The sequence below is a fragment of the Humulus lupulus genome, chromosome 6 (assembly GCF_963169125.1).
Source record: "Humulus lupulus chromosome 6, drHumLupu1.1, whole genome shotgun sequence".
NCBI lineage: Eukaryota > Viridiplantae > Streptophyta > Magnoliopsida > Rosales > Cannabaceae > Humulus > Humulus lupulus.
The window spans coordinates 14,325,345-14,348,050 of record NC_084798.1 but is presented as its reverse complement, the minus strand read 5'-3'; the positions used below and the strand labels follow the sequence as shown (position 1 = coordinate 14,348,050).

At 30.8% G+C, this 22,706-nt stretch overlaps 1 protein-coding gene across 1 annotated transcript; it reads left to right on the top strand.

Annotated features, from left to right (window-relative positions):
• Nucleotides 1–8,495: 8,495 nt before the first annotated feature.
• Nucleotides 8,496–16,007, top strand: LOC133784726 (uncharacterized; the record flags this gene model as incomplete). Its single annotated transcript, XM_062224006.1, has 4 exons — nucleotides 8,496–8,975; nucleotides 9,097–9,328; nucleotides 12,477–13,591; nucleotides 15,087–16,007. Coding segments are annotated over 4 exons (2,748 nt in total), but the record flags the coding sequence as incomplete, so codon positions are not given.
• Between the last annotated feature and the right edge of the window lie 6,699 nt (nucleotides 16,008–22,706).

Here is a 22,706-nt window from a genome sequence, read left to right as displayed (position 1 = left end):
AAGATATAACGTTTCACTAGAACGTTTACTGTATACATTGGGATCCCAAAAATATAAATTAAAGGTTTATTACAACAAAATATTTACAACCAGCCGATCTAAGCGGAAAAACAGGGTTCACCCTGGTTCTTTTCCTTCAAACCTCGGCCGTGGCGGTCGTGCAGTTGCATATGTACACATCGTCACCTAAGCTCTCCAACTCAAGGATGGTCCAGCGTTCTTTTGCCGTTACCTGCACCACAAAGCACCCGCGAGCCGAAGCCCAGCAAGAAAACACAATACTGCATACAAACATTATCAAATGATTATCATTATAATCACACAAAGCTTATAGCTCTTAAACAGATGGGTGAATATCACTTTGAGGTTCTAGAAAACCATATTGGGTGACTGACAAGTAAGTCACTAATTTAAACAGAAGAGTGGCTGCTAGGTAAGCCACTAGCCTTTCAGATGAGTGACTGATAGGTAAGTCACACAAGAGCTTATAATATTCATCGAACTTGTGGTCGGTCCGGCATTAATGCTCTTTGAGTCATCTAATGCAGATTGTCGATTAGATCTAATCTTTGTTGGCTTGTGTAACGCCCTGGTTAGCCAAGACCGTTACACTGTGTGTTTATAAAAGTGCTAGACTTGCTAATCAAGTCGTTTAATTAAGAACGTGTACTGAAACTACAAAGGAACTAGGTGTGACAGTCAGAATCCCGTGATCCGTAAGGGGAAAGACCGGGTAAGTTGTGCAATCCCACACCGCCTGGGGAAGGTCAAGTGTGATGATTCTAAGACTGTGTAGGTATGGGACTACACAGTTGAAGAGGACTTAAATGGATAGATGGGTACTACCTATATCAGGAAGGTGCATCTTCTTTTCGGTAGCCCATCACTTGAGAACTCCATGGTTAAGCGTACTTGGCCTGGAGTAATCTAGGGATGGGTGACCTCCTGGGAAGTTTTCCCAGGAAGTGTGCGAGTGAGGACAAAGCACGCTGGAAAGACTTGTCTTGGTTTGTAGGGCCAGTCGTCATTCTAGAAAGAAGCCATAGGGACGTGGGGCGTCACATAATGGTATCAGAGCCTTGACCCAGCCGGAAGTGTGGCCGACGGGGACGTCGGGCTCGTAAGGGGGGGTGATTGTGACAGTCAGAATCCCGTGATCCGTAAGGGGAAAGACCGGGTAAGCTGTGCAATCCCACACCGCCTGGGGAAGGTCAAGTGTGATGATTCTAAGACTGTGTAGGTATGGGACTACACAGTTGAAGAGGGCTTAAATGGATTGATGGGTACTACCTATATCAGGAAGGTGCATCTTCTTTTCGGTAGCCCATCACTTGAGAACTCCATGGTTAAGCGTGCTTGGCCTGGAGTAATCTAGGGATGGGTGACCTCCTGGGAAGTTTTCCCAGGAAGTGTGCGAGTGAGGACAAAGCACGCTGGAAAGACTTGTCTTGGTTTGTAGGGCCAGTCGTCATTCCAGAAAGCAGCCATAGTGACGTGGGGCGTCACACTAGGGTTAAAATGTTTTGGTCTCAAAAGTCACATTTCTTATAAGAAACATTTCCTATTTACACGGGAACCCAAAAATGTTAAGATTAAAACCATTTACAAAAGATTCAAGAACTAAATACAATATTAGCCATAATAAGGAAAAACAGACAATTAGGCAATCTCTGTCCTGATCCACTCCTCGGCCATGGCGACCGAACAGCCGGCTATGTACATTCAGCCCCGCAGCTCTCCATCTCAGGACTGGTCTAACTTGCCTTTGCCTTTACCTGCACCACGTAGCACCCATGAACCAAGGCCTAGCAAGAAAACACAATAACAGAGCATAAGCAACCAGCAAATAATCCAATATCTCACATTGCATAAACATGTTCTCAATCATATAAACATTCAGAATAACCAAGTATTCAGCATATAAACATATCAACTCATATCATATATCAATTTACAAATGATAACTAGGGTTAGCGCCCTCAGGCCGCACCCTCCGTTATCCCACTGACTCCGGCCCGCTTAAACCGAGCTCAGTGAATATTTAAGCTGTCATCGGCTACCAGTGGCCAAGTCGCGCTCTGTGCGCAAATATTGTGTACGGCACCCTTAGGCCGCTATCACATGTCCCATGGCATAATACCATCATTGACATTATACAGATATTGGGAGCACTTAGTCCCATCACAAACACACTGGGTGCAGTTTTCTTACCTTTAGATTCGCTAGCTTTGATCACTTGACTCCTTGAGCACGATCCCTCTCAAGCCTTAGCGCTCACCTAATCACAACCATAGATCAAAGTAATCACCAAACCTCAAATCCAAAACCTAGCCTTGGGACCAACCCCGAGCCCCCGGGAAGTCCTAATTCCACCAAACAGGGTGGTGGAATCGAACCCCGAACCCTTGGTCAAAAACCCTTGTAAATAACCCTAAAATCCCTTTCTGGAAATAGGGCAGCGCTACAGCGCTCTAAGGAGGGCGCTACAACGCTACAAGTAGAATCAAAATCCCCCAGAAAGAATGGCCTAGCGCTACAGCACCCAAAGGCTAGCGCTATAGCGCTAGTCACAGACAGCCAATATCCCATTTTCCCTTCCTGCGATTTTCTCGAGCCAAACTTGACCAAAACTTCTCCAAACCTTCACCAAACTCAAAAACAAGCTTATTAACACACTCCACTCATCCCAAGCATCCCAAATACTCAAAACCCAATCACATGCATCCCTAATCTCAAAATTCACCATAGTTGCTCATAAACTTCAGAAACTCAACAAAACAGTCATAACTTCAAAGTTTAAAAGCTCAGAATTTATACCTTTGATGGAAATTCGACCTCAAGTTGCCTCTAGACCTCCTTAGCTTGCTCTTCCTCAACCCTTGGCTCCAACTTCCCTAGAATTCCCCATCAACTCAGCTTAGGAACCTTAGCTAAAAACCAAAACCAGAACTGAAGGAACTACAAAGTTTTACCTCAAGTGATGGTGTGTTCTTGCTAAGCTCTTCCAACTCTTCAAGCCTAGCTCAGGATTCCTGTTTCTCAGCCTAACCTAGCTCCCCTATGAGTTTTGCTCCAAGAAAACACCCAGAAATGGTGAAGGAGATCACCAACCGACTCCTAGAAAAACAGCTCTGTTTTCTTCCCTTTCTTTTCCTTCTTTTCTTTTCAGACTTCTATTACATTCTACAAACTCCACTGAGCATAAAGCCTCAGTAATACCTATCTCTAAAAAGCCAAATGACCATTATGCCCTCCCTTCTAATTTTAAACCTTTAATCCACTTAAGGGCATTTTGATCATTTTACCCAATTCCCGCTAATTTCCTCGAGTGTCTCTAATATTTCCTGCTTACTTCCCAATACTTAATTAATCACCAATTATATTCCTTGATGTCAAAATAGACTCCAATATACTCACTAAATTTCCATTTATACCCCCAGGCTCACCCCGAGCCGGGTATAAATCCCCGCCATGACTTTTTTACTATTCTTCTCACTAGGATCGTCTCGAGTAACAGATCACAGATATATCCACATAATGATGTGGTCTCAAAAATTATCACATATATATATACAGTTATGCCCGCAACGGGCCAAAATTACAATTATGCCACATTCTAACCTAATCAGGGCCTACATGCATACTAATACACATAGCCATGCATCTCGAATATTCAAATAGTCATATAACATGCTTTAAATCATTAATCATGCATTTTACTCATTAAAGTCACACATAATTCCCATTATGCCCTCCAGGCACACTAATCAAGGCCCTTAAGCCTTATTAGCGATTTTGGGTCGTTACAGCTTGCGTTGAACACGCTAAGGCCATCCTGACTTATGAGTCAGCACCGTGTGACCAGTGCCCAATACCACTGCCGAACCTGACTAATAAGTCACAGCTTCACAGTTGATACTAACACCTTTGCCAATTCTGACTAATGATTCAGTACCATGCACAAGTAAGCATTGCTACCAAACATATGTCATATGTCGAATATTGAAAAGTAGGGCATTCAGCATGCTTACTTAACAGTTGCTAGCATAATTATGATCATGCACAAACACAGAGACTCAAGCTCTGATCAATCTCACAGTCAATACTCATGGCATGCCCTAATCACATGTTTCTCGTGCATCTCATGCATCACACTTAATCATCCAGCATGCCTCAATAATAATCATATGCAAATGAGCAAGATTGCTAAGCATTCAATATGCTATCAATGTTTACATTTAAACATCCAACATGCATCAAGAATAACCATGCATGTCACATATGGGGTGCAGTTTTCTTACCTCAGGTTCGAGCAAGAATTAGTAAAAGAACGACCCTTGAGAACGATCAATCCTTTGGTCCTTTAGCGATCACCTAGTCATAACCAAATATGGAATCCCATCAATAAAATAAGTCATAGAAAGGTTTATAATCTAAAACCACACTCTCGGGATCCATCCCGCACTCTCGGGACTCTTAATCTACCCAAACAGGGTAAAGGAACCAACCCCCGAGCCTTAAAAGTCATCCCGAGCCCTAAAAATAGGTTGCTGGAAAATGCAGTAGCCCTGGGGCACTGCCCCAAAGTCAGAGAGCTCCAGAATCAGCCCTGCCTAGCGCTGGGGCACCAGGAATGGCGCTGGGGCACCATCAGTAGACCAGAAACTTTTTTGGTCCTCTCCCCTGCGATTTCCCTTTAAAAAAAACCTCCAAACCAATCTCAAACATCATCAAAACATCAAATTCAACCCCCAAACCTCATCTACATCACACCCTCATCAAAACCCAAGCAATCGTACACAAGAACTTCCATGAATTCTCACAATTAATACCTCAAATTCCCAACTAAAAACTAACTTGTAAAACAGGGTAAAGCTTAAGTTCTTGGATGAAACCTTACCTCAAGTTGGATTTGAGTCCTCTTCAATGATTGAACTAAGTTCCTAAGCTCCCACCTTTGATCTCTTAGCTTGGTTCTTCAAGTTGGCTTCAAAAATTCCAAAGGATGGAAGAGGAGAAATGGTGTACGAGAAGGAGAGAAGAAATGAAGATGAGGATGCTCTGTTTTCTCTAACATTTTCTACAGCTTTCTAACCACAAAGGCTGATATATATCTTAGGGGTGAAAAGACCATTTTGCCCCTAGGTCAAATAAAGGCTTCTAAAGACTTCCAAGGGTAAAATCGTCATTTCCCGCCTATCTCGTTAATTATAATTAACACCTTCCAATTTCCGTTATTCTCAATATTCTCAAATACCAATAATTTATATCTCGTTACCCTCTAATTCTCGGCGACGTTCTAATCACCAAATTACCCCGAGACTCACTCCGAGCCCCGAACTTAATCCCGTTATGACTAGACCGAAAACTTGCATTCCATGATCGTCTCATGCCGAATGGCTCAAACCGATCCACATATAATGTGGTATTATTTATAATTCACCCACATGCACGAAAATACACAATCACTCCCTCAACGGGCCAAATTACCAAAATGCCCTTATAATTAAAAATGAACCCATATGCATGCATTTATCATCATATAATAGTATAATTCACATAACACATGCATATAATCATTAAATATCATAATAAATCAATTATGGCCCTCCCGGCCTCCTAATCAAGGTCCTAAACCTTATTAGGAAATTTGGGGCATTACAACTCTGGTGAATATTGTTACGATGTTTGTGAAGAAGAAAGAAATCCACAAATACGTGTTTACTGTTGTCGGAAGTGCAAATATATCGCTCATGTACACTGTGTTATCTCCGAGGTATGTCCTAATTGATATTCATTTTTATATTTAGTATAATATATCTTATTAATTCTGTAAAAAGCTTTGCTAATTAAATTTATTAGCTCCAATAGATAATTGATATTACGATATATTCTGAATTAAAATGAGAAACTTTACATTAATATTATGAAAACTTAACATTAGATTTAGATCTAGCATATCCCAGTGAGCTTATTACAAAGGGAAAATGGTAGTTTGGAATGCTGAAATTTAACAAAACTAAAGCATTACATAACTTAACAAGTAAATTTCAATATTTAGTATATAATTTTTATAGTTTTTCTTTTAAAATAATAGTAAATTTTTTTTTAAAGTTTGAAATATTTAATTACCACCAAAGAAAATAAGAAAAAAAATAAATAAATGAAAGTTAACTTAAATATTATACTAAAATTACTGAAAAAATAAGCAATTTTTTAAAATGTAAAATAATTATATTTGCTTAATCATTTTATGTGATTTGGTGAAAATTACCCAACATGCTAGATTATTATTTTAAATATACTTATATCTCTTGTTTGAATATTGACTTTATTTTTTATAAAGAATTATATATATATTAATTCAACATTGTTGGGATTTAGGTGCATTAATTTTGTCGTTATGTATTGGGATTTTTTCATATTTATGGACTTTTTAAGGTTGTTTTACAAAAATATGAACATTTAATTTTTCTACATTTTTTATGGTTTTTTTATTTGGAAGTTCATATTTATGTGATTTTCTTTCACATAAATTTGAAAAAATATATATAATTATGCCACATTTTTTATCATAGTTATATTTTCTTTGATTTTTAAAGTAATTTTATTTTTTGTTTCTATTTTTCATTCTTACCTTCATTTTTTTTATTTTTTTTTTCCTTACTTATTTGTTCTTCCATTTTTTTTTTTTTTTTTTTTCTACAAATTTTTTCCTTCATCCTTTGTGTTTCTTTCTATTTTTCCATTCTTCTTCTTCTTCTTCTTCATTTATCTATTTTTTTTCCTTTCATTTGTATTGTTTTATTTTTTTGTTCATATTTTTTTAGTTTTCTTTCCTTTTTTTTTTTCATTTATTCCTTCTATTTTTTTCTTCATTTTGTATTTATTCTTTCCTCCTTCCATTTTTTTTAATTTTTTCACACATATGAGCTTTTTTTGTTCTTTCTTTTTTTCTTCTTCCATTTTTTCTTTTTTTTTTTTTCATTTTTTCTACCAATTTTTTCCTTCATTTTTTTTCTTTCCATTTTTCCATTATTTTCTTCTTTTTCTTTTCATTTTTATTCATTTATTTGTTTTTTGTTCTTTTTTTTCGTTCATCATTTCTTTTGTTTTATTTTTTTTTCATATTTTTTTAGTATTCTTTCCTCTCCTTTTTTTCTTCATTTTTTCCTTCCATTTTTTCTTCTTTTTTGTACTTATTATTTTCTCCTTCCATTTACTTTTTTTCACACATATATTTTAACATTACATAATTATTTTTCTGTTTTATTATTGTAATTGTTTTTTTTATAGTTTTTTCTATTATATGTAAAAAAAATTCAAATCAATTTTTTCAGTATTTTCTTTTTACTTTAACGCTTATTGGAACATCCAAATTTGGAAAGAAAACAATAAAAATATGAAAATGTTAATGGGTAACCAGTTACCTTGATGGAAACATTCAAATCTAGAAAAAAAAATTATATGAAAAAGTAAATGGGTAACCAATTATCCTAGTGAGAACATCCAAATGTAGAATACACACATATATATATATATATAAATATATGAAAACTTGAAAGGGTAACTAGTAACCCTAATAGAAACATCCAAATTAAAAAATAGATATGAAAACGTGAATGTGTAACCAGTTATAAGAACATTCAAATATGAAGGGAGAACATTCAAATATGAAGGGAGAACAAATTTGATGAAAATGTGAATGAATAACTAGTTACCCTAGTGGGAACATCCAAATTTGGAAGAAAAAAATTAGTTATGAAAACTTGAATAGGTAATCAGTAACCATGATAGGAATATACAAATTTGAAAAGAAAAAAAAATAGATATAAAAAACATGAATGGGTAACCAGTTACCCTGATGTAAACATTCAAATTTGAAAGAAAAAAAATATCTGATATGAAAACATGAATTGGTACTTGGTTATCGTGATGGGAACATCCAAATTTGAAAAAAAAAAATCATATATGAAAATATGATTGTTATTAATTACTTAACCCAAACAAAGAAAAAATAGTCATGATCTTTACAAAAAATGTAAAAAAAATATATATATACATGAGTAATGGTGACGCCAATTATACCCAATATGATTACTAAACTTCACTTGGTAGCCGAATTCTTATAAGTTGTGAATGCTGGAGTTGAGACACAATAAAAAACACACAGAAAAGAAATAATAGTGTTTGAAATCATTTTGTTCTTCTAGTTTTTATTTGCAATTAAGTAATAATGGATGGACAAAAAGATGAAAAAAAATTGTTAATATTTTATAAGTAAATAATTATTCCAGTTACACATTGTAACAGATCAAATTATTAAATACAAATGAGCCCACATTTTTTAACAGATAACTGACGCATGCGCCAAGAATAGATTATTTTAGTTGATTAAAATTTGTTTTTATTTTTAATAATAATTGTTATTTATTGAATTATTGTTAATCCTGGATGTTAATATATAACTTTTATTTTGGTTGAACGTTGTGTAAATTATAAATGTATTGAAAGGAGACTTTAGAGATGTGAAGCTAAAGACATTGAGAGAAGATCTTTGGAATTCTACTAAAGACATTGGCACATTATCTCTTTTGACATTAAGAGATTTAATACCTAAATTACTTGCACATGAGCTAGACTGGCTTAAACGTTATTTTTCCTGGGATGATGATGCGGAAGTGATCAGTGAAAACACTACTCAACTTAAACTTGAAGATAATGATCATATTGACGAGGTTATAAAATTTTCTACTTTTGCAAAAGATGAGTTTGTGTCGTTTATTTTGGAAGAGTTTCTTTCTTCCTTTGGGGAAAAAAAGTTGAAAATAAAATCCAGTGATATGGCATTGAAAGTTGTCGACATTGAAGGTTATTCCATACATTTACATTTGGCATCTGCTATGAATAATTTGCTTCACAAATATGGAGATACTAGTAGCGAGTTAGATTGTTCCCGAATTGAAGAGCATGGGGTTTTTCTTTATATGTAAAGTGATGAAAGATATGCATACCACTTTGGTGATAGACATCACTAAACATCTTCTTCAACAATGGTATCACTACATAACAATTGTAAAATGGGCTGGCTTCAAGGTGGATTTTCTAATGGCATCTCTAGACAAGATCACAGGAGAATTCTACTATCAACAGCTAAGGAAACTAGTTGACGAAGACATCCCAACAATTCTACATGAGAGGATAACTGTTCTACAGAAGAAGAAAGCTAATTGCAAAAGATTCCGTGAATCTTCCTCAAAAGAGGAATCCATGAAGGAGTGCTTGGAAGAGGCACTGAAAGCCAAGTGGAAGCTAGCAAGCCAATTTGGTCTCCAATAATAAACCTACTACTGTTTTAGGTATTGCTGTCTAGCCTTGGATGTAGGATCAAACAAATTGGTTGTATCTGAACCAAGTATTCTTGGTGTTCTTTCTTTTGTGTTTTACTTTTGATTATTTTGTATTTGCTTAATTGTCTGGTACTTGTTTTTCCTTGTTGCTATTTTTTGTGCACCGTATTAGCATTATTGTGCAGGTCCTAATCCCCAACATAAATATAATTGAACTTGTACAAATATTGGACCTTTTTGTTTGTGACAAAACAAAATATTGGACCATTTGTAGCAACTATAATACGTCCATGACCATTCTAGCTATGTAAGTTTTCCAAGCACATTTACGTTTTAACACATACAACAAAAGGGTGACTACTTTTTCATCAAAGTTCAGAATTTGTTCATATAAATATATAAACATAATAGAATACTTATATTATATTTCTGAACTTGCATTGCAGGTAGGAAGTAATTCAGAACTAATTAGATTTACGACCACACAAATCATTTAACATAAACATATCTGTGTGGCTGCAGCTAAATTTTTACAGGCCAACCTGAACTTCATACATTGCAGGACACTTCCCCCAACAAATCTCAAATAAGAACAGTTCTAACAGATTAATAAAAATGTATAATGCAATGAACAACACAACTGGTCAACAGATTTGGTCTCACAAAATAATCTTACAGCTCTCTAAAAGAGCAGAACCTCAATGAAAATATTAACTGGCAATGACGAGAGTAAAAGGCTAAAATAACTACAGAAGAAAGAAAAAAACTACCTTTTGACATCACAACAAGCGAGCTTCCATTGTTGGAACCTGCAATAGAACTAATGACAAATGATACTACTTCAGGGGTAAAAAAAATAACATAACATTCAAAAAATGCACCTCTGTTTCATTGGCTGGCGAGCATTGTAAACCGAAATCCATTGTGTCGCTGGAACTCCTAGACGAACCTTCTTCCTTGGTTGCCCATCATCATCTTCCTCAATATTCAACTTGGCTAATAAATAATCTAACAATAATTACATTGCCAAAGGGCACCACCCAAGATAACTTCCAAGAGAATACTATCTTTTTGTTTCATTCCAAACATGTGCTTGAGGATTAGACTCCTCTCCAAAGCGATTTTTAGACTCAATCTCACCCTGAGGTCATAGCTAAAGTATCATCCTCATACACCTCCTCACATACTATCCTAAGGGAGAAGGATTGATAGTCTTTCGGCTCATACTATTCCTGAAAGCAGAGTCTAATGTTCAAGTATGGCAATGTGTGGTAGTTAGAGTTTCAACCCTTGTTCTTTCATAGCATGGGAATGAAAATCTACACCAAATTAGAAATTGTTGATCCAATTAAATTTATTATATTTTCTAATTTGATTTACGGTTCTAATATATTGTCTTGTTTATAGGTTTCGATTTTATATGTATATACACAAACACTTCTACGGGTGGGACAAAAATGCATGCCCATATTGTATAGAATTTTCCTATATATATAAATCTTATTTTTAGATGTGATAAATTATATAAATAAATAATTGAGACACAAAATTCAGATTTGGTGCTTTTCATGTACCCAGATTTTGGTGTTGGTGAAAACACAATGATGTAGTTGATGATGATGAAAAGTAAAATTATATTTTATTTTGTTTTAATTCATTTTTTAAATTTTGGTTTTAATTTATTTATTTTAATTAGTAAGAGCACTCATACTAGCATAGGTAAAATACCTAATTTGTAAATATTTAGCTAAAAACTAATAAAAGGCTTCTACATTAGATGAGCTAAACCTTCCATATTTTACATATTTTTATTTTACATAAAGCACTACTGCTTAGCTACATTTAGAAAACACCATGATCATCAAATGTAAAAGTATTTTATTATTTTTTACACTCCCACTTATTCTTTCTTTCTTTTTTATTTTTTATTTACTTTTTCTAATCTCTTTATATATATATATTTATGTGAATATATATAATTTTAATTTTAATAAGATATATGATTCTCAAGAAAAATTAAATTTATTTATATTTATTCTTATATTGAGTTCAAACAATAAAATTAAAAATTATGATTAATTTTTTCTATTTTTTTGGAAAAAAATATTAAGTTTAATTGAGATTCCTAAATAAATATGCTTTAATTATTTATTACATATAAAATTAAATATGCAAGGAAGGAATTTTCTGTTAAATGTCTAAGAAAAAATAAGCATGTACTACTCTAACTTAACTTTGAAATATTCGATTATTAAAAATTAAAATTTTAGTGAAATAACTAATATTACTAGCATGATTACTTTTTGAATCCCTCACAAATTAAAAGATTGGTTCTTAATTTTATTTTATTTTTATAAGTGCGATAATATGCAAGAAAAGCATAAATAGGTGTATATTTTAGTTTTGGGGAGACAAAAGGCACAACTTCATTATAATATGATTAATGTATTATTCACTTTAAAACTATATTGCAAGCAAAGAATATATTTATATTTTATTTATTTTTATGATATATTTCACTTTTCTTTTTCCTTTTCCAAAGAATCATCAACATATGTGCCAAATGTGAAAAGAAAAAGAGAAAAAAAGTATCCTAATTAAAGATTGAAATTGATTTTGAATATGTTTGAAATTGTTATTAAAGGAGAGAGATATACGAGTCATAAAGTTATATTATTTATGCAAATAGATAAGGAATTATCATAAAAGATAAGTTATTGGGACAAGGAAAGAATTTACTTTATTCTCTTTTTCTTTTCTATAAAAACATAATACAAATGGACTTCATCTTTCTCAATCAAAGAAATAATATATTCAAGGTATAAACACTTGTGTACTTTCTCTCTTTTCTATACAAACCAGAACAGTGCTCTTTTATTTTTATTTTTTTAGTTTCTCATTTCCAGTTTCCAAGTTCAGCATTGAATTTTTGATACATCTGTAAGTCCATTTAATTTCTTATTTAGATTTGATATTTAAGTTTCCTAATTTGTAATATAATGAGTACATGTATTGCCTCTAATTTATATTTGTTTATATATTTATATTTATACTTATATATTGTTGAGCTATTAATGTGTGTTTCATTTATTATTATTTTTCTGGCTTTATTGAATCTAAACAGATAAAAAATGGAGGATCAACACCTTTGTAGCAGAAAACATATTTTGCTCTTGAAGGATAGTGAGATCAATAATGATGAATTTGTGTGTAAGTTATGTGATGAGTATCTTATGGAACCTCCTTATTATGTTTGTGATTCGTGCGAATATTATGTCCACAAGTCATGTGAAGAACTACCAAAGCAGATCAACAAATACCCTTTACATCCTCGCCACCCTCTTTCTCTTACAACACGATATGCCAGTTGCAATTGTTGTGGTCAAGCCTCAAAAAAGAGGCTCGTGTTCAGTTGTGATGGCTGTGATTTTGACTTGGATGTTGAATGTTTTAAAATGTCAAACTCCATAACAGCATGCCCTGAAGGCCAACATTGCATTCAACATTCAAGCCATCCCCACTTGCTACTACTTGTAGACACAACAAATGCAATTCATGAAGATGAAGATATTGATGTTAGATGTTTTGCATGTCAATCCAAGAGCTCACCATCAGAATCAGATGGTGGAGTTTATTATGGCTGCAATAGATGTAACTATTTTCTTCATAAACAATGCATTGACCAATTACCTCAAGAAATCCAAACCTCTCACCATCCTAACCATGACCGTCTCTTCCTTCTTATGAAAAGATACAATTGTAAATGTAGCACTTGTGGAAATAAAGATCAACCTGCCTTATATTTCGAATGTCCTCAATGTGATTTTCGGTTGTGTTTAGAATGTGGAGTGAGACGAACACGAACCATTAAGTATGAAGATCATCCACATCTTCTTTGCTTTATGAAGAAAATAAACAATGTAGTTGAACAATGCAACGTCTACGACACCTGTTTGAAGCAATCAATCATGTGCAATACTGAGGAATTCCATAAAACAGATTCCTTTAAATTTCAATGTTTGGATTGTGATTTCAAACTTCATTTATTATGTGGTCCATTGCCTTCTATCATAAAACATGACAGTCATATGCACTCCTTAGATCTTGTTGATTCATTCATTGAGGATAACTCTGGTGAATATTGCTGCGATGTTTGTGAAGAAGAAAGAAATCCACGAATACGTGTTTACTGCTGTCGGAAGTGCAAATATATCGCTCACGTACACTGTGTTATCTCTGAGGTATGTACTAATTGATATTCATTTTTATATATTTAGTATAATATATCTTATTAATTCTTTAAGAAGCTTTGCTAGTTAAATTTATTAGCTCCAATAAATAATTGATATTATGATATATTCTAAATTAAAATGAGAAACTTTACATCAATATTATGGAAACTTAACATTAGATTTAGATATAGCATATCTCAATAAGCTTATTACAAAGAGAATGAAACATTAAACCCACCTAACAAAACTAAAGCATTACATAACTTAACAAGTAAATTTCAATATTTAGTATATAATCTTTATAGTTTTTCTTTTAAAATAATAGTATAAATTTAATTTGCTTTAATATATACAATTTTTCTTTAAAGTTCAAAATATTTAATTACCACCAAAGAAAATAAGGAAAAAAACTGGATAAATCAAAGTTAACTTTTATATTACACTAAAATTACTTAAAAATAAGCATAAAAATTTAAATATAAAATAAATATATTTTCGTAATCATTTTATTAGATTTGGTGAAAAGCCAAACAAACTATCATCATTTTAAATATACTTATTTCTCTTGTTTTACTATTGATTTTATTTTTATTTATTATTTAAAAAATATTATGTTATTGTCAAATTGATTGGCATTGACACACATAAATTTTGATGTTGTCACGTCATTTTTAAATTTAAAATACTGTGTAGCTCCATGAAATTCTTTTGTTGACCTTATAAAGCTTAAATTGATTGAGTCTTACTAAAAATAAGTATTTTACAATTTTTTTTTAAAAAAAAAATGCTATAGCCTGTTGGAAATTTTCGGCCCAAAAATAACAATTTTAAATTAATCTTTTATTTGAAACTATTTACTTGTTGTAGTTAACATTTATAATAAAGTAATAATTGATGGACAGAGAACCAAAAAAAAAATCTAGAAAAGAAAAGGTCCTTAGTATTTTTATAACTAAATGATCATTCATGTTACACTGATTAGAGAACTTATTTTTTACTCTTCATATTACTGACATGAATATCAATTAATAAAAACTAATATTTTTTTAATTGATTGAAATTTGCTTTTGACTTTTATATATTTTTAATTAATTTTTACAATCATTGTTGAAATCCTTCTAATATAATGTTTGCATCATCACTAAAGTAATGTATATTCTTTTCCCTCTGTTCGAGCTATATCCTAAAATGTATTTTGTTTTTAAAAAGAGAAATGAGCACAATTTACAACAACGAAAAAAATCATTAATCCATCAACTCTAGTATATTAAAAGAACAATTGAATAAATAAATAAAAATTAAATGACTGAAACTTACGAATAATTACTATTTTAATTTGTCCAAATTAGTCCATCCTTTTTTTATATCAAAAGATAAAGTCAAAATTCGTATAAGTGTTTAATTTTATGTTTCCTTCTGGATCCGTTTAAAAATATTTTTTTCTTAAAGACTAGCATTAGTATAATATGAAGTTTTATATTGATGAGTTGTATATATAATATAGGTTATAAATGTATTAAAAGAAGACCTTAGAGATGTGAAACTGAAAGTGTTGGGAGAAGATCTTTGGGAATTTCCTAAAATAATTAATCATGCTGCGTTTCCTTGGACCTTATCGGATTTGATACAAAGATTAACTTATTATGAGCTACGCTGGTTGACGGCTCGTTTTGAGGGAGAAGAAATGAGTACTACGACTACTGAAGTTGAGCCTGAAGATGATAACATTGATAAAGTTCTAAAATTTTCTAATTTCACAGAAACTGATTTCATGTCATTTATCTTCCAAGAGTTTGATTCCACCTATAAGAAAAGGAAGTTGAAAATAAAATCCATTGATCTAGCATCGAAAGTTGTCTACATTGAAGGTTATTTCATACCTGTATATTTGGCATCTGCTATGAAAGCTTTGCTTCACAAATATGGAGATATTAGTACAAGTGGAGAACGTTATGAGTCTAAATCTTTGATTGTAGGAGATATTAGGCCAAGTAGAGGAGGTTATTCCCAAGAATGGAAGAGCATTGGGTTTTTCTTTGTATGTAAAGTGATGAAAGAGATGCATACCACTTTGGTGATAGACATCACTAAACATCTTCTTCAACAATGGTATCACTACATACACTTTGTAGGATTTTGGGCTGACTTTGAGGTGGATTTTCTAATGGCATCTCTTGAGGAGATCACAAGAGATTTCTACTATCAACAGTTGAGTAAAGTAGTTGACAAGGAATTCCGAATGAAAATAGAAAAGAAGAAGGCTGAGCTGCAAAAGAAGATGGCTGAGCTGCAGAAGAAGATGGCTGAGTACGATGCTGGACTGGTGAAGAGTAAGTCTTCTACAACAGAGGAACAGGTGAAGGAGGGCTTGGAAATGGCAATGAATGTCAAGTGGAAGGTGGCAAGCCAAGTTGGCTTCAACTGATTAAAATAGTTATTATAAAATGTTGAGCCCTGCAAAAGTTTCTTCGGTTTTTTTATTTTAATAACTACTATAATTAAAAAAGGTGTATTAAATTAAACCAAATTTTCTTGGTTTACGAGATATTGTTATTTTTTGTTGTTGTTAAAATTAAAAGTTAAAACTAACACTATTACAATAATGAATTGATTATTTAAAAAATTTATTTTATTTAAATTAAAATTTTTATTTTATTGTTTATATTATTGATTATGTATATATGTATAATTTGTTTTTAGATTTAAAATATCTAGAGAAAATAATTAAAATATATTTAACTCAAAATATTAGGTTTACAATTCTATATATTTTGAATATTTATTTAATTGAACTATATAATAATTATTTAATATAATATAAAGTATTTAATATAAAGTTTTTATTAGGGTAAAAAAGTACAAATCCAAGCTCTATATGCTTTGTTCCTGAATCTAGAAATGGATTTGCACTCATCAGAATATTACTTATAAGCTTTTGATCTCTGGAACAACTTATTTTTGCAATGATGAAGAAAACAGAAGCATCTCTCTGTACATTAGACAATACTATACATAAGTGCCTAGAAGAAATAAAAAAGCTGAAATTAATTTATTTGAATAACTTAAATAAACAATAAAGTACTTATACTTAAATGTATACTTCTAACTTTAAATAATATTTAATATCAAATAAACACAAATTTTTAGATAATAAGTTTAGACAATAAGTTTTGCTCCAATTTGTTTATATATAATCACTCTATCCGACAGTTTTTAATTATAAAATATAATATATAGTTTTTAAAATATTTATTAGTGCTGTTTGGTAACATTAAAAAAATAGTGTTTTATTTAATTAATTAAAATTTTGACAATTAAACATAAAATAGTGTTTTGGTAATTCTATTTTTATTTATTATTTTTTAAAAATTTAATTAAAATTCATTCAATTTTAAAAATAGAATTTTTTCACTTTCAAAATTTTTTTAAACAGTTCTTGACTTTTTTGTTTTTTTTATTCTCTTCTTCAAATCAACACATCATTTTGTATTGTTAAACAAAAAATAAAAATAAAAATTATCAAACACATTTTTTATTTTTTATTTTTTTAAAAAAATAAAATTAGTTACCAAACATATTTTTATTTTTTAAAAATAAATAAACAAAAACAAAAATAATATATTTATTTTTGTATTTAAAAAATTCAAAAACAAAAATTTTACGAAATACAACCAGTGTTTTCAATCTAGTTAATTTTAGAATAATAAACGTAAAGGATGTAAGACCATCTACATCTACATCTCCAACTCAAATTCTATTTTAAATCAACTTCATTTTACCATTTTTTATTACATTAAATTATTATTTCATCTCCAATCCACTACTTCAAATTTTACTTCAAAAAAGAATATTCTTATTTTATTCTTAATAATCATCAATAATCAATTTAATTAATCAATAAATATTAATATTAATAAAAATATTTAAACAATAATTCTTTTATAAAATATTAATTTAGTTTGACTTTAAATGAATAGTGTCATCTTATTAATGAAGTTGAAAAATACATTCATTTATTTTGTGTGATTGGAGAAGGATTTTGGCTTCAAAATAAAGTAAAAGTGAGTTGAAAGGCAAGATTGGAGATGCCCTAAGTAATTAAGGTATTATAAAAATGAGAATCACGTGGTGGTGGAGGATACGAAAGAATGTAAGTAATTAAGAGTTAACGAAAGAATATAAGTAATTAAGAGTAATTAAGGTCTTATAAAAATGAGAATCACCATGAGAATCGCGTGGTAGAAATGTATAACCATTGCTTGTAATACATCTAAAATTATCAAAATCAAATGTGAAGTTTCAGATTTGTAATTTCGAGCATAACCATTGCTTGTAAAACATCCAAAATTAATTATTTTTCATCCAAATGTCTTGAAAATCCTTAAAACACAAAATAAACTAATTAATCATATATTGTAATGTTTCTTTCGTTCTTTAATTAAGTTGATATTATTATTATTTGTATGAAGTGTAGATGTTACTATTGTATTAATGTTTCCTTATTTTAAATAGAGATCAATTCATTATATAACTATAATATAGTTCAGACTTGAGATGTGATTCTTTTGAGTTTTCTATTAATTAAGAAAAATGACGGGGACAACAAAATGAAATGAAGTTAAAACTATAACAAAATTATACATATTAAAAAGAATGAAACTTGCCGAGTAATAAAAAAAAGGTAATAATCCTTTAGGGAGACAGAATATCAATTTGTTTAATTCAATAATTAAAAAAATAGATCAGGAAAATAAGTCATTATTTGTTTAAATCAAACTAAATTTGATTCTAAAACAATAACATGGCAATAATCTAACCAGAGCATGAAAATACCTAAATACTTTATCAATAACTTAATAATAATGTTTATATAAATATGACAGTAACTAGTTACCAAATCAATATTCAGATTTCAACTAGTAATTCAAAACTAGCTAAGAATTGAAACATTAATAACCAGTTACTAAACTAAGAGATATATAAAATAAATCATAAACATGACAATAATGGAACATTAAATCAATAACATAATCATAATCAGTAACTATCATTTTTAAAAATTTGATCATCGTTGGTTACTAAATTAACAACTATATTTGAACTAGTATCCTGTTATTACTTATTAACTGAAAACATTAATAATCAGTTACTAAGCTTGAAAAACTTGCAAAAGTACCAGTGTATTCAAAATTAAGGAGCTATTTAGCAGCTGGAAAAAAATAGTAACAAAATACTAATATTTCTTAAACACAAACAATGTTCACTACAACAAAAAATATTATTTTCAGGTTCCATTTACTAATATTTCTAAAAACAAAATCAAAAGGTGTACAATAATGTAAAAAAAAAGGAAAAAAAAAATGAAAGACAGATTGGTAACTCATAACCACTTAGAAAATAAAATAAATCAATAGCTAAATACTAAATTGTTTAAACAAACCCAAACAACATCCAATAAAACTAAAATCTAGCAAACAAATAATAACAAGTTACTAAACTAGTAATATTGGTAACTAAAAAAATATTTAGACCTGAAAATCAAGTACAACAGCGTTAATGAATAAGCTTCAATTCATAAACTAATCATAAGAATAATAATAACTAACCCATGAAAAATAATGGTTAAAAATTGAGAAATAACATAAAACAAAATCCATTATTATATATAGTTATATGGAACTATGAGGGATATGAAGAAAAGTGAAGAAAATATAGGGAATATTAATAATGGAGGATGTTATAAAGAATTGAAAATACTTGCTGAAAATGAGAGAAAAAAAAAACTCAAAAATATCATCTCGTTCCTAAAAAATGAGGGATCAATAAATGAAAGAAATCATGAATAGTTTGAGAATAAATATTTTGAGGAATCGACAAAAATAAAAGATTCATGTTAGCATTTTCTATAGGAGGAAGTTATATTTTATATGGGGTTTTTTAATAAAATTTGCAAAAATATGGTTTTTTTCATAAGAAAATTATTTTATGGCTTTTTTTAAGAATTTTCACTTTATTAGTTTAGTTTCCTATATTTTTGTATAAATGTTGGTTTATGCTATAGTTTTACTCTTAATCAAGTTTCTCATATTTAGTTAGTTGCAATTATGTTTCTCATATTTTATTTTTTTCTTTAATAAATTTCCTAATACAAATTAAGAAAAGTATAATCCTCAGGATACATAGGAACACCAGTACAGGATAACTTCACAGGAGAATCACACAAGTTCAACTTCCAATAAACTTTGTTGATACTGTACTCAAAATCACAGAAAGATTAAAAAGTAAAGATACTCTTCAGCTTATTCTTCACTGCCACAATTTTTCTCCACTGCCAACTTGTATTAACTGAAACTTCATAATCCCACCAAGATGTATCTTTAAGATAGACAGAATAGACCCATTTAACCCAAAGACTCTCTTTATTCTTAGCCACTGCCCAAGCATACTTGCCTATTGCAGCAATATTCCACAGCTCAACATTCCTAATACCCAAACCCCCATGAGCTTTACTCTTGCAGACATCCTCCCAGGCCACATTACCAGCTCCATCATAGTCTGAAACCCATTTCCATAAGAAAGCCCTGCAAATAGCATTCACTCTATGGAAAACCTATTTAGGCAATATAATGATTTGAGCCCAATAAGAATGCAAAGAGACCAGCAAAGAATTAATCAGAACTAAACAAGCAGCAAAAGATAAATGCTTCCAATTCAGTTTTTAATCCTGGTAACCAAATTATCAATAAGAGTATCACAATCACTAGCTAAAATGCTCTTGGCAGTAATAGGAATACCAAGATACTTAAAAGGCAGTCTCCCTTCTTTAATTTGCTGTCTTGCTGTTATTATGGATCAAATAAGGTGCAACAGTCAAAAGTGGAAGAGGTGCTATTATATTGAGGCTCTGTTTTCAGTTTTGGAAAGAAAAAGCCTTATATTTAGGCTCTGCTATTACTATTTTAGCATACTATATAATAATAATAATAATAATAATAATAATAATAATGTAACAATTAAATCAAATATGCTAAAGCTTCAACTGATTAAAATAGTTATTATAAAATGTTGAGCCCTGCAAAAGTGAATAACTCCTATAATTAAAAAGGGTGTATTAAATTAAACCAAAATTTCTTGGTTTACGAGATATTGTAAATTTTTTTGTTGTTAAAATTAAAAGTTAAAACTAACACTATTACAATAATTAATTGATTATTGAGTTTATACTTTTTTGGACCTTGTGTTTTTTCCTATTACATTTTTAGACTCTGTGTTTTGACAAATTACTTTTTAGACCCTCAGTTTTGTAAAATGGTTAAAATAGAACCCTAAATCCAATTTTGGTTAATGTTTTTTCAACTAAAATTACAAATAATTTATCAAACTAACAATTCAGAACAAAAATAAAATCATTCTGCTTAAAAACTGTGTTGTTATATTCAATTTTTTCTTCATCAAAATTGAGTTTAGGGTTCTATTTTAACTATTTTACAAAACATAAGGTCCAAAAAATAATTTGTCAAAACACAGGGTCCAAACAGGTAATGAAAAAAAACACAGGGTCCAAAAAAGTATAAACCCTTGATTATTTGAAAAAATTATTTTATTTAAATTAAATTTTTTATTTTATTGATTATGTATATATGTATAATTTGTTTTTAGATTTAAAATATCTAGAGAAAATAATTAAAATATACTTAACTCAAAATATTAGGTTTATAATTCTATATATTTTGAATATTTATTTAATTAAAATATATAAGAACTTTTTAAAATACAAAGTATTATATGTCAAATTTAAAAAATCATATTTCATATGAACTATAATATAAAAAATATCTAAAAAGTTGCAAATAAAATTTAAATAAATAGAAATGCATTGAAGTAATGCAAAATAAATGAGTTTTCAATAGTGGAACTACCCACAAGAGAGAAATTTAAATTTTACATATATAATTGGGCCGAAATAAAACCTATTAAGATTATGACTCATTTTATTTGTCTTTTTCTCATTATCTAAAATAATGGGTCATCACTATAAGTCCATCATCTAAACACAAATTTGCAAAAATGAAAATTATAATGATGCATGATATGTTAATTAATTGAATTTTTCTAACATACAGTCTATATGACAGTACACATTTGTTGACGCCGTTTTTCGTCAACAGATAAAAGAAGAGCACAAAAACAATGAATGACAATGGCCAAACGAAACAAACAAATCAAACACACGGTTTTTTACGTGGTTCAGCAGTTAAATCTACCTAGTCCACGAGTCTCTGTTATTAATCTTAAGATTATCTCTGAAAAATTCTTTAGCATGAATTCTCCAGAGTTTTCTCTCAAGGATCAGATTTTCGGTCTTTACAACGGTGGATGGCCTCTCTTTTTATAGAGAAGGCTGCAGAATACTATCCCACATATTTTGGGTAGTTACTCGTTTGTGAATAAAATAAAATGGCTTTAAATGCCTATAATCAGATATAAAAGGAAACGTCCCCTGAAGATCAGGGGGCGTATAACTGACTAAATAATATCCCACAATTCTTGGGGATTTACATCAATAAATGAAGATTACATCTCTTGTTTATAATACTTGTTGATATTCAAGGTGGCGATCGCGTATCTCTAAGACTCTTGCCTCCCAGGTTTCCCATCATCTCCCGAGCCAATGACATCTCCCGAGATCACGTGGCCTTCGAGATAGTACGTCGAGCTCAAGACCCCTGCTCCGAAGTCATTCCTGAAGATGAGGGTGCTCTCAGAGCTACCTTTCGAGATCGAGATCATTTCGAGGTCATCATACCCGAGGTCATGTATCGTACTTTGCAGGCTCGGTTTACAATCCTAGAGCATACTCTAAACCTCACGAGACCATATATTGCGAATTCAGCTTTCGAGGTCATATTTACTATGGCTCGAAATCTGGGTATAACATCTTGCCCCCTCAAAAGTATTTGTTCGAATCCTAAGAGAAGGAAACTTTTGAACTACTTTCTCTGGGGGACCGTACCGTCATACACCTTTGAACATGGACACGCGTCAGCCAGGTATTGCTCAATTTAGGTACTTGAGTACCTTGGAAACAGGCCCACGATTGCCCTTCTGACAACTTTTCGGCGCT